The 12,537-nt window shown below is 39.5% G+C and overlaps 1 protein-coding gene across 1 annotated transcript in view; it reads left to right on the forward strand.

Annotated features, from left to right (window-relative positions):
• Window positions 1-86: 86 nt before the first annotated feature.
• ACSS3 (acyl-CoA synthetase short-chain family member 3) overlaps window positions 87-12,537 on the forward strand; it is a 78,197-nt gene continuing 65,746 nt past the window's right edge. Inside the window, exons 1-2 of the mRNA XM_010160585.1 lie at window positions 87-259; window positions 5,625-5,769. Of these exons, the coding sequence (XP_010158887.1) occupies window positions 87-259; window positions 5,625-5,769 (318 nt within the window). The remainder of the gene's footprint in view (window positions 260-5,624; window positions 5,770-12,537) is intronic.

A 12,537-nucleotide genomic window follows, 5' to 3' on the forward strand; every position in this document is an offset into this window, starting at 1 on the left:
GCACGTCGGCGAAGGAGGTGGCTGCAGAGCATGGAGGAGTTTAGTTTAATGATTACCCTCCGTTAACGTTAACGATTAAAAGCACCATGGATGAGTGTGCGGAAGTGAGGGGGGAGTTACCGGGCACTGCGACAGGTGTGACACGCGTGTGCGAGACGGTGTGCGTGTGTGCCTCGATCTCCCCCACCCGAATCCTTGGGCTTGGCTTGGGAACAGGCAGCTGTGAGCACGGGAAACCGGGCGTCAGGTGCCAGGGGAGGTGCGTGCATGAAAACAAAGAAACAGTGGCTTTCAGCAGTGTTTAATCTTAGAAACTATCTAAGCAGGTTGTAATTAATATAATTATATAATTTAGAAGATATGTGTCATGTATTGTTTGGCAAAAGTATTGGCATTGTAGTATATATACCCATGTGGTGAATGGCAAACTGCCCTAAGACATATCCTTCTTCTAAATTACCAGATAGGATTTTCAGTATTTTCTCAAAGACAATTTACCTGTTAAAATCTTGTGTTGACCGCTATCACCTCTTTTTCCGCGTGTTTACGTCATGCTCTTTGATCTTTTCTCAAGGAGAAGCTGATATACGATAAAAAAGACAGTGCAGGATGAAGGTCATCTTTGGAACATTGATGTTCTTTGCCATTGTTCTATTTTTCTGGTTTGATTTTAATTTAAAAAATCTAATAATTCTAAAAATGTAATTTACAATATTAATCATTCTCAAATCTGCCTGACTGAAGAGATACAGAATCAGTAGAGTGGAGCTTGGTTTCTTATTGATGTCTGACATCATTGCTTGGCACTTCTAGTAGTGAAAATTGTTTATATGTCTTAAGCTGAATGTTAAACAGCACTCAGCCAGGATAAACTACTCTAAGTCAATGAGGGTATGTGGCAGTCAGAAGTCCTAGAAAGGATGGATAGGGAGACGTGTGGCCCACTGACCTTGATTTTTGGTCATGTCACTGTTCAAAAAGAGCAAGTAGGATTGCCTGCATAATTAAGGTCTAGAGAAGGGTCTGGAGCAATAGTCCTGTGAGGAGCGACTGAGGGAATTGGGGTTGTTTAGCCTGGAGAAGAGGAGGCTGAGGGGAGACCTTATCGCTCTCTACAGTTCCTTGAAATGAGGTTGCAGAGGTGGCTGTAAGTCTCTTCTCTCAAGGGACAAGCGATAGGACAAGAGGAAAACTTCCTCAAGTTGTGCAAGGGGAGGTTCAAGTTGGATATTAGGAAAAAATTCTACACTGAAAGGGTTGTCAGGCATTTAAAAGGCATGTAGACATGGCACTTAGGGACATGGTTTAGTGGTGGATTTGGCAGTGTCAGGTTGACAGTTGGACTTGATGATCTTAAAGGTCTTTTCCAACCAAAATTATTCTGTGATTCTATGATTAAAGACCAGTAAAGCACACTGGCTCTGGCTTTCCTGAACAGAATATTGAAGTCAATACAATGGTTAGTTTTCAAGGATTAAGAATATAATACATGCTAGTCAGTGTGGTTTTGCTATCAGATTCTGTCAAACAAATGTGGTTTGATTTGTGGTTTGTGGTTCAAGTGTGATAAGCTTGTCTACTCAAAGTTAACATGGTTAGGTCTTTGTAAATCATTGTGACTTCTCAGATGGAAGTTATTTGACCTTATGGATAGGATAACTGGATGAAGTTTCATAGGCTGAAGTGAACGTACCTTGCAACTTACTTCTCACTTGCATTTTTCTCTGTGGATGCAGATTGCCACAGACTGTTTTCTCGTTAAAGTGGGCAAATACCTAAAGGGAGGGTGTACAGAAGACGGAGCCAGGCTCTTTTCAGTGGTGCCCCAGGGATGGGACCAGAGCAATTGCTATTGTGCAACGAGCACAAAAAGAGACACAGAAGATTCCTTCTGAATATCAGGAAACACTCTTTTAATGTGAGGGTGACTGAGCATTGGCAGAGTTGGCTGTGGGGTCTCCATCCTTGGAGATATTTAGAAGCCATCTGAACATCATCCTGGTCTACTGGCTTCAGGTGGCTCTGCTTGAGCAGGGGTGTTGGACCAGTTGCCCTCCAGAGGTCACTTCCAACCTCAACCAGCTTATGATTCTGTGAAGTTATACAAAGGTGCAAGTCTCTGAAGACTCAACATCAGGCCTTAATTATTGTTTGGATGTCAGGTATCTGTTGTGGATAATTAAACAGTAAGCAATTCAAATTTGTGTAATCTTCTTTAATGTCTGAATGTGCAATGTGCAATTTTCTTTCTTTTAAGTTCACTTTAAGTGATAACAGGCTGTAAGTGATACTAGTGTGGTACTGTAATGCTTCTGAAGTCCCGGGTGTTTACCAGCATTCAGTGTGCTTGGCAGGATGACAGCTAGCTAAGTTCTTTGAGAAAAAGGCTAAGTATAAGAGAGAAAAAGGATACGAGAGGCTCTTTCAGAGGACATGCTGAAAAGAAAGAGAATGGAATAGAACTGAGGAAGAGGCCAGGCTTCCAAGAAAAAACACAGCTTGCTGGTCTAACTACAAGATGTAGTTCTGGGTCTGAGGTTTACCTAGGAAGCGGTTTATGGAGGCCTTAAAAACAGTATTAAGAAGTTCATGCATGTGCTTCTCGAGTTAGAATTTATCTCATCTTTACTTATGAGCTGTTGAATGAAGACTAAAAAATGTTTCTGAATACAGTTGCTTTGATCTTAAGATAGCAGATAGTGTTGGAAATTAAAGCATAACTTTGGAATATTTGAGTGAAGTGAATCAAGGTGTAATTATGTGTTTCCTTCTTCATTACCATGCTTATTTCATTATTAGCAAATAGGCTGTTGTCACATCCAAAAAAATCCTGAAAGCAGTAAAAAAATTTTCCAGTCCATAGATCGTAGATGCTAAGCTGTATGTCATGGGAGTTCTGCCACGGAAGACATAACTAACCGACTTGCCATGAGTAAAACATGAACACAAGATCAGAGCTTTCTTGCTCCCTTCTACTCCTACCCTTAAAAGGTTCGTACAGTAGTTGTTTTAAAGCCTGATTAAAGAAATGAGTGCATATACTTGAGATTCCTGTTTGTGAAACAACAGAAACTCTGCATGACCTCAGGGCTGAGGTGAGATGGGAGGTGCTAAGCCTGAGTCATGAAGAGGCAGTAAGCCCTAGGTGACTGCTGTAGGCAGCTTTAAAGAGGCTCAAGGGGGTCTTAATGTGTGTAACCAAAATCAAATTATTAAAAAGGTGTCTTATTAGATCTAAGTTATGTGGATTATCAAAGGCTACTGCTTTTATGGATGTACAGGAAAAAAGACATAGCAGAAAGATAAGTAGATATTGTCAAAATATTGGTTTAAAATGTTGCTGTGGAGCAAGCTGGCTTGATATTACAACCAGTTTCAAATTCTGCTGTGATTTTTCACAGGAAGAACCTCTTTCCCCAAAAAAACCCCCCATAGCACCGGTGCATGAGCTTTTTAAAGAGACTGCTAGTGAACTGAATGCAGCTTTGTTTATGTATTAGACTTGTTACTGTTTCTCTTTTTTATTTGTTTTACTCTTCCTCTGCTGCTTTTGTGGAGTGTGATTAATTTCTCAGCGTTAGGAACACAGCCTAAAAAAGGGTTCTTGGATTCATTTGGTAAGCTGCATTGTCTGGTTAGCAACAGATTAGCATTTTTACAGACCTGCTTATTATGGCAAGATTTACTGTCAGCTCTTACAAGCATCCTGCACATCCATCTCTGATCTTTCTGCAGTCTATTGGCATTTTCTTTTCAATTCTAGACCTCTGTTTTAAATAGGAGCATCTCATTGATGTCCTTGTTCCAAGACTGGGTCCTGGTTTCATGCTGCTGTTTTCTGTCCAACTAAAGCTTATTCAAGCCAATCATGGGTATTCATCTCCTTGGGAATCACTGAATCAATAGAAGTTTACAGCAGTACAGGGCAGCTTTTGAAAGCCACACAGCTTTTATTTGTCACCTGGAATGAGGTATTCAAGCATGTCCTTGGGTGACAGTAGAGAAGTGAATTCAGGTCTTGCACTGTGGTCATGGTAGGTGCATGGAAGGCTGCTCTGATCAACGTAGCAAAGCTTTCATCACACTGTCCATGTAGTCTTGTTTTTTGTTTCAACCTGCAGTCATGTCTTTTCCAGATGTTCACAAGTGATGGTTAAAAATTTATGTAGCAGTGTTGATGTTGCTGTATATCTTTAGAAGAATCTAAGCTCTGCTACTGGCTTATGTTTTGACCATTCTTACATGGTTATGCAGAGTAGCCCAGGTACTGCACTCCCTTGTTCGTATCATCCGACAGCGATTTGATTTAAAAATCGATGACACAACTTTTATGACAGTAATACAGGGTTTTTCTATATTGTATGAAGCAACTCCCAGCTCTTTATTGTTCATACACTTCTTATTATGGGAAGGGGTTTGTGGTACAGATTGTTTTTGTTACTTTCCTGGTCCCCCACTTTTTCCTTATTCATGGTGTTCTAAAGGAGTCACAATAAAAGATTGTTGCATCCTAAACATCCTAACTGGTTTTGGTTTAATGATTGCCATTCTTTGACAATACAGACTATCCTATAGCACCTGTGCATATGGATATATGAATAACACATAAAATACCATAATTTAGAGCAGACGAGAAAGATGAAGAAGGAAAAACTGTTTTTGACTAGTAGTGGGTTACTTTAGGCCATCTGTTTTTATTCCTAGTTACATTGTGAAAATACATTCTCACACTGAGTGTCTCCATAGAACTTTTTGGAAACTCTCAAGTGTGTTTTTATTGTATGTTGCTCTTCTGTTTGCTGTAGAGATATATGTGCCGGTAGGAAAACAAACACAAAGAGCATTATTTAGAGTGAAGTTTAATTCTTAGATTCTGTGTCATCTTTCAGTTAGTAGAGTCATCTTTGTATCTGATGCCTTATGTATTTTCTTGAGGATTGTGCTGCACTTGAATGTTCTTTTTTTTGATGTAAAATGACAATAAAAATGAAACCTGAGTTAGTGAAGTGTTTTTCTTTAATTAGAAGATGGGGATTTTTGAAAATGTCTGGCTGTTGTAGAGGCTATGACTCACATCACTTTACAGGGGATTTTGAGTCACTGATGTAAAACATGGTAATGTCAAATGCATTATAAATGTCAGACAAATTTATAAAATTTTATAACTGTTGGGGTCAGTTTCATTTAGATACAGCTGCCTATGTGCTTAACTTATTGCCAAGAGCTGGATAAGATATGTGTGCATGCCAATACAAAGTAATGTAATAACATAATTTCATAATGTCAGATTATTTTATGTGAATGTATGCTTTTTCTGTGAAAGCTTAGCTATAAAAATCAGAATGATTGATTGCAAAGTAAGTTAAATCAAGACCAAGTTTAACAGATTCCTAGTTAAGTCAATTAATGTACAGTACTTTCACTTTTTTCACTAATAGACTTACTTAGCTTTTTGAATAGATTGTGACATTACAGAATAAAAAATTACTTCTTGAACTGAATATAATGTTTCATGAACTACATTTTAATTGAATGCTCTTATTCCTTTAAAAAAAAAAAAAGAAAAAAGTAGTATTTATTAGTTTGGAAGGCTGGCTGTTACGGAATTCCATCTTCTTTTTCAGGTTTGTAGGTGGGGAGCTGAATATCTGTTACAATGCTGTAGATCGTCATGTTGAGAATGGACGAGGAGAGCAAATTGCCATAATTTATGATAGTCCTGTAACAAATACCAAAGAGAAAATAACGTATAAGGAACTTCTTGAACAGGTATGTTTGAGAATAACCTTGTTATTGAAAATAGGCAGTAAATACTGCACAGCAGGTAGATACCAGAGAGGTAGAAATGGTCTACCTTGCTAGTTTATTCCTTTTGCTATGCTCAGTATTGATTTATAAGCTTCACTACCTGTACCCAATTATACTGCATCTGAGAGGTTTTGATCTTCCTCTAATTCTTCTTCTGCAGTTCAATAATTTTTTTCCTGGTTGGTTAAATTTCTCTACTGGATTTCTTTTTCTTTTCCCTAACAGTTCTTATTTCTTATTTAAAAGGTAAAGCAAAGTATTAGTCAAGTCACTTCACAGTTGCTATAATGAACAAAAAATACTGTTCCAGCAGAAGTGAAGACATGCACTTTGGCTATTGCTGCACATAACTGAGTGTAAAACCAAGATAAATTTAACAGGGAGGAGCTCTTAAGCTGTGTCACCTGCCACATTGTAGGCTGCAGTGAGGGTGCTGGTGGCCCCTCACTAGTTTTCTGCCTGGAAGTCTGCAGGTTTCGACTTTCCCATCGGCTGAGGTAGTTTACCCCCAGCTTGGGTTGAGAATACCCAGTTCTGCATCAGCCCATTCAGATTTATTCAGTGCCTGAGCATGGGTCGTTGCCTCCATGGGTGTTTGCAGTCTGCCCCATTCAAGGTTTACCCTCACTCTGCTCCTCTGTTTAGCAGGCTTTTTTCCTTCCAGTTATGTGTAGCATTTGCACTTAACGCTGAGGGCAAAGAAATGTTGTAGTCAGTCATATTCTTCCTTAACACATCCTGCACATTGAAATATATTCCAGTGAATGCAGCACACTCGCTCTCTATGTACATACGTACGTAGTGTCTGGAGGAATGTGAACCTACAGTTTAAAATGTGAAATGAGGTTCACAATACAGTAATTCAGATTGTGAGAGTTTTATTCCACTGTTGCAGGAAAAGAGAAGTCATAGAGCTGCATGAAATGATAAACCTGTACTGCACTCCACTTGTTAATGAAAATGCAGGAAGCATTTACTCCTCACATGTTTTCTGTTGATTTACCAAGTCCAAAAAGAACTTAAAGTTACTATACTGTATGCTGGAGCTAGAACAACTAGCTTCAGTGTGTTAAGAAGTTGGGAGACTTTAAAAGGGTGCAGCAGCTTATCTAATTTTATTTATTCTTTTATAGATATATAATTTATACATGTAATATGCTATATAAAGGTATAATTTTATATATAGAATTTTGTCATGTACCACATCTATACAATATATAGTGTGTAAATATTATATATGAAATCAATTTATACATACTCATATAAAATATATTCTTGTTTTATTTTAATGAAGTAACACATCATTTTAATATAAATTAGCTTAAGTGGACTCTGTAGTAATTTCCTCTGAAAAGCACTTGTAAAGTACCCTTTGTTTTGCATTTTAAGCTTAATGTTGGTATTAAGTCTCCTAAATTTATGTATCTGCATTCTCAGTAAATGTTTTAGGATATGGCAGATTGGTGCAGAATGGGGAGGTTTTGCTAGTTGTCATGCACATCACTTCCTCTTACAGCATTGCCAAACCAAATAGACGAACAAGTTTTCTGGGGATGTGTAGCAGAACTCATTCAGAAGTTTATTATAATCTTGCTGGTAGCTGAGTCCTATCCAAATACTGTTTTACAGTTCTCTACAGTTTTGTCTTCTCCTTAATCAAAAGAGAATACTAGTGAAAGGGAGGATTTGAGATTATTATCTTGACTATGGAAGCTGTCTAGTCCATTCTGCGTAATAAATTTAACTTGGTTTACCTGGTGACTATTAGACACCTGATAACAAAGGTATTCACAAAGAGATTTGCTGAATATGGGAAAGACGTGGGCTGGTGTATTTTATGCACTAGATGTTGTAGGGTTTAGGAGAGACTTTGAGAAAAGGCCTGCTGAAGCGCTATGGGGCGTGGGCGGTGGTGTTTGCCTCATAGCCCCTGGTCACTGCTTGTCACTGTGTTATATAGTCTGCTCAGTGTAAGCTGAAAGTGTTGTGTCCTGTTGTTTTGAAGCAGACTTTCAGTGCTCTGTGTGTTTCAGTATAGATCAGTATGAGTGTGGATCAGACATATGACCAAAGTTGATGAAACTCTTGGTGGGGAAAGAAGCCTTTTGCCTTCCTTTCTGAGTTCCTTTCCCATTGTAAAATAGCCTGACAGTGTGTATCTATGAGCAGACTGTTGTTTGGACTGTCTGCACCCAATGAATATTTAGCAGTCTGTCTGGCCAGTAAGCTGATAGTGTAATGGGGGTGTCTTTTTTGGAGAGGCTGCCTGTTCAAAATGTCTCCACAAGAGACGAGCACTTGAAGTGGTGGACTTCTTTCTGGCTTTTGGTAATAAGAGTGGGGGTTACAGGTGGATTCACCAGAAGTTATGTAGGTTACTGGGTCACAGGATGGGAAGATGCAGAGTTTTATAGCAGGTTGGATCATTTATTCCAGGATCAAACTCATTGTAAGGATGAGAAAAAATGGCATAAGTGCTTGGCTGAAGATAAGGCCCCTTAGGGAGGGTGGGATAGCTTGAGCTATGTACTCAGGCCTGTTGTTTTCAAATTATTCCTATCTTTTTTACTTATTGCACGCTGTTCAAATCTAAGAGCTTCAGTGATGCTGCAATTTTCAAGATAAGCACCACTAAACTGTAAATAATGGAGAGAAATGCTGGAAGCTTGTACATGTTTAGTATCCAACCTGTGGGAAACTTTTTTGTCTGTTTGTTTGGCAGAACTGCAACAGAAGGATTGCAGGACAATTTCAGCAATTCTGTATTGATGTAAATAATGGCAGAATCAGTTTGTGCTGATATTGTGTACAACTATACTGACTTCACACTTGGAAAGTCTTGAGAATTACAGTTAGTTAAAGTGGAGTTCTACGTAATTCATACAGTTGCATTTTAAGCGTGTTATTTATATGTTGTTAAAGATGAAATCTTCGAAATGCAGAGAGGAGGAATTTGGGAAAATTAAGACATTACATTCTTCCAGAATGTACTGATTTGACTGTATTTTTTTTTAACTGATGTCTGTTATAGGCCTTTAAATGAGGGTTACAATACTGGACTGAAGCCAGTGAAATGGGGATGTAGGTGAAAGGTTTGAATGTGCCTTGGGAGATTCTCTAATTGCAGTAGTAAGATGGCAGGGAAAGATAAGGAAGACACAATTTCTGTTAGAAATATGAGTCTGTAGTATTAATGAAATATGAAGATACCTTAAAGAAATAAGGAGCAATGGTTTCTGTTAATTTAAAAAACAATTTTCTGATTGTGTTGGAAAATACTACCATTTTCAAATTAAGTCAAAGGTGGTTAGGTAGGTGAAAAAAACCCTTCTCTTTCTATCACTGGTTGTATTCTCTAGAATGCCTTACTTGCTAAAAAGAAATCTGAAGAATTTGACTCTCATTATTTGCAGTTGTTGATGCTTGACAGATCATGTACACAAAAGTAGTATGATTTCTCTCTGTGATTCTTTTCAGTGACAATACATGGTTAACATGTTGAGTTCAGTGCTGTAAAATAATTTCTGAGTGCAGTAACGTGATGGGATTAGTAAAACCAACACCCCCTCCAAGCTTCTGGTAGCACTGAATGTTACAAAAACATGGATGAGAACAAAGGGCTTCAGGTTATCAACAATAGGCAAGGATGTAATTTCTTCTGTAGGAATTTTTTTTTACATAATTACCCACCCTAAAAATATCTTCGTCCGAAATAGCTGTATTAGCCACTGTCAGTTTGGATTTATATGTGTGTCTGTCCTGCTGTGATCATATATCCTGTATATGACTGAGGAATCACCCAGATTGTTTTGTTTCTAATAGTCTTTCTCATTCTTCATGCTTTGATCCATCTTCTTTCTTTGCCTTCTGCCCTGAAAAATGACCAATTCCTTCTTAAGAAATGGTGACTTTCATTTCAAGATATTTTTTTATCAGTCACTGTAGAATCCAAACTGGAACTCATACAGAAAAACCTACCGAGGCTGACAACCCACCTTTTTATCCTCTTTGTCTGGTAAAGCAACATGATCTTGATAAAACTATGTATTAGACTTCTTTAATGCTGGTTTCCCTTATGTTATTTAAATCTCAAATGGCATTCTTCAGTGCATGTCCTAGAAATATTTAACTGCAGTGTCATTGGGGTAGCTCTTCAAAAATACCAATATTAGTATTCTTTAGAGGAAGACACTAAACAGGAATTTACAAAGAGTGGTGTCTTGGATTTTTCACATTCCACACAAAAGGTTTCCAAAACGGCACTGTAAAAGTCTGAAGAAGCAGCTGAAACTTGATCTCCCCTGACTGAAGGTATTGATACTGCAGCGTGTCAACATCAGCGATGCCTACAGTAATGTAAAATTTGGTGCAGCTTGGGCAGATGAGTGAAGCAAAGCCATGCTGAATTAACTGCTGAGGCTCCTGACATTTCTACTGTTACGTGGTTTGTGAGTTTAACTTTGGACTAGGTTTAGTTTCATCCTTTGAACCGAATCTCTCCTAGCTCATTTCAGAGCCATATGAACCCAACTATCCCACAAATCTTTGCTTCCTTGACTTGCTGATTCGTTTAGGAAGTGCCATGCTTACCCTTCATCTGTGTCACTGCTGCTTGATTACTCTCCTCCCTCCAAGTGGATGTTGTTCAAATAATGGCCATTTAGGGGTACACAGATGCTGTAGAAGTTGTGCCAAACACTATGGGCTATCCTTTACAAGTACCAGAAATCCCTTCTGAGGCAAATGGTTGTCTGGAACACATCTATTCTGCAGAGTGAATGGCACAACATCACTTCTGATCAAACATTAGATCCATGCCAAGCTGGTAAGTATTATAGAATCCCCATCTCATCCCAGTCCTTCCTTGGAGACACACAGTCCACAGCTGATCTCCAAAACCAGGATGGAAAATGGCTCTTCCCAATAATTCCCAGCTTCCTCTCAATCCAAAGAACTTCTTGGCACCTGAAAGAAGGAAGGAGAAATTACTGCAACTAACCACAAGCCCAACATGTGCCTGGCTGTATGAGAAATCATCCTGATTTGTATTTTTCCTTGTTATTTGTGGAAGAATGTACCAGCACCACTACCACCCCCGAGTAGGTCCTTTATACACTGCTTTTCAGACAGTGTGGCTGGGCTTTTGTGCAGAAGCCTAGGGTGTCTGTGGTACCAAGCCATGCTTTGTCCATAGCTTATGCGATTGCGAGGACTGTGCCTGGCACACAGGCAGAGGTGGTGTGGAGCAGGTGGTCTCTGATGGAGCTTGTTGCTCCACAAAACCTTCTTAACAGCTTATGGCCTCTGGGGAATCGTCTCTTAAGGTGTAGGAGCTCTCACAGTCAATCCAGAGACTTGCACCACCTTCCCACAGCTCTGCGATCAGTGCCCTGATTCTACCAGAAACCTCATAAACACAGTCCCGTGCTCAATACACGTACAGGGGAGGAGTAAGCACACTTACTCAGGTGGGCATCTGGACCACTGGTTTTGCAGTTCCCATGGCAGAGACTGGGCCAAAGGGATGTTCCTGCATGGTGTCTTGCAGGAGTCCTCTGGGGTTTGCAGACACGTATGTGTGTGCAGCAGCGTAGGCACACTTTTTGCTGGACTTTTCTCCCAGCCTGTTGGTCATGGGACCAAACACGGGGATATCCCATGAGCAGTGAGCTTGGCAGAGTGCTCTCTCCCCTCCCTTGAAGATCTGTTCAAGATGTCAGTGGTAGGGGCACGCGCTGTGCCACCTCTGAAGCATGGTTTTGCCACCTCACCAAGACCGTGGTTTTCATCTGCTTGAAGTGAAGGCAGCACCATTTGTCAGTCCTCTCCCACTTGGCAGCCAGCTTGACATTAGCAACAGCGTGGTGCATCTGCTGGAGAAGCTTTTGCAGCAGGAGGAAACAATTAAGAAGAGTAATAGCAGAGTTGAAGAGGCTGACCAAGGGGCAGGGGAAAGCAGCAAGGAGGATTTTGTTTAGTAGTCTTGGAAAACCGACACAGCGGAGAAGCTGAAGAGCATAAGGTCACTTGCTGCCTTTGGTTTGGAGGGATGCATGTGTGAGGTGGCTCTTTTTACAGGAGATGCACTTCAGTATGTTTCAGGAGCTCTTGGTATTTGAAGAATCCTTTTGTGTTTAGTTTCCATTGAAGGACTTTATACTGATGAGACCCAGTCATTATTAACCCAGGAAGGTTTAAAACTTCTCTTTTGAGCATTTGGAGTGGAATTTCTTTTAGTATCTTCTCAGAAGAATTCTTTTGGCATGGGCCAAAACTGCTTTTTGTAACTACTGGGGACAGCCAGGTGATTTACTTCAGAACTGCAGTACATCTCCAAATGTGAACAGCTAATACAGATGTAGTGTTTGTTTGGTGGCTGGGAAAAAATAAAGTGATGCTCACTGGGGCTTGCATTTGATAGAAGTGTAATTTAAGCCCAGATCTTCAAAGCTGAAAGCCTACTTGAGTTTCTTATATCACTTGGTCTCAAATGATTTTATTACTGAAGTGTCAAATATATTAAAGTGATAGAGCAATCTTAAACTTGAAGAAAACCAGAGAAATAGCATGCTGGTAGGAAAATAGCAACTGTAAAATCTTGAGTGATAAAGTATGGTGACTTAATGTAAACCATAAATGACAGTGCGCTGTAACAAAGTGGAAGGTTTCATAGCTTTTAACAATGTAATGAAATGTCACTATTCAGACTTCCCCACACACACCCCTTTT

This window comes from Eurypyga helias, unplaced genomic scaffold (assembly GCF_000690775.1).
Source record: "Eurypyga helias isolate BGI_N326 unplaced genomic scaffold, ASM69077v1 scaffold3211, whole genome shotgun sequence".
In the NCBI taxonomy this organism is placed as follows: Eukaryota; Metazoa; Chordata; class Aves; order Eurypygiformes; family Eurypygidae; genus Eurypyga; species Eurypyga helias.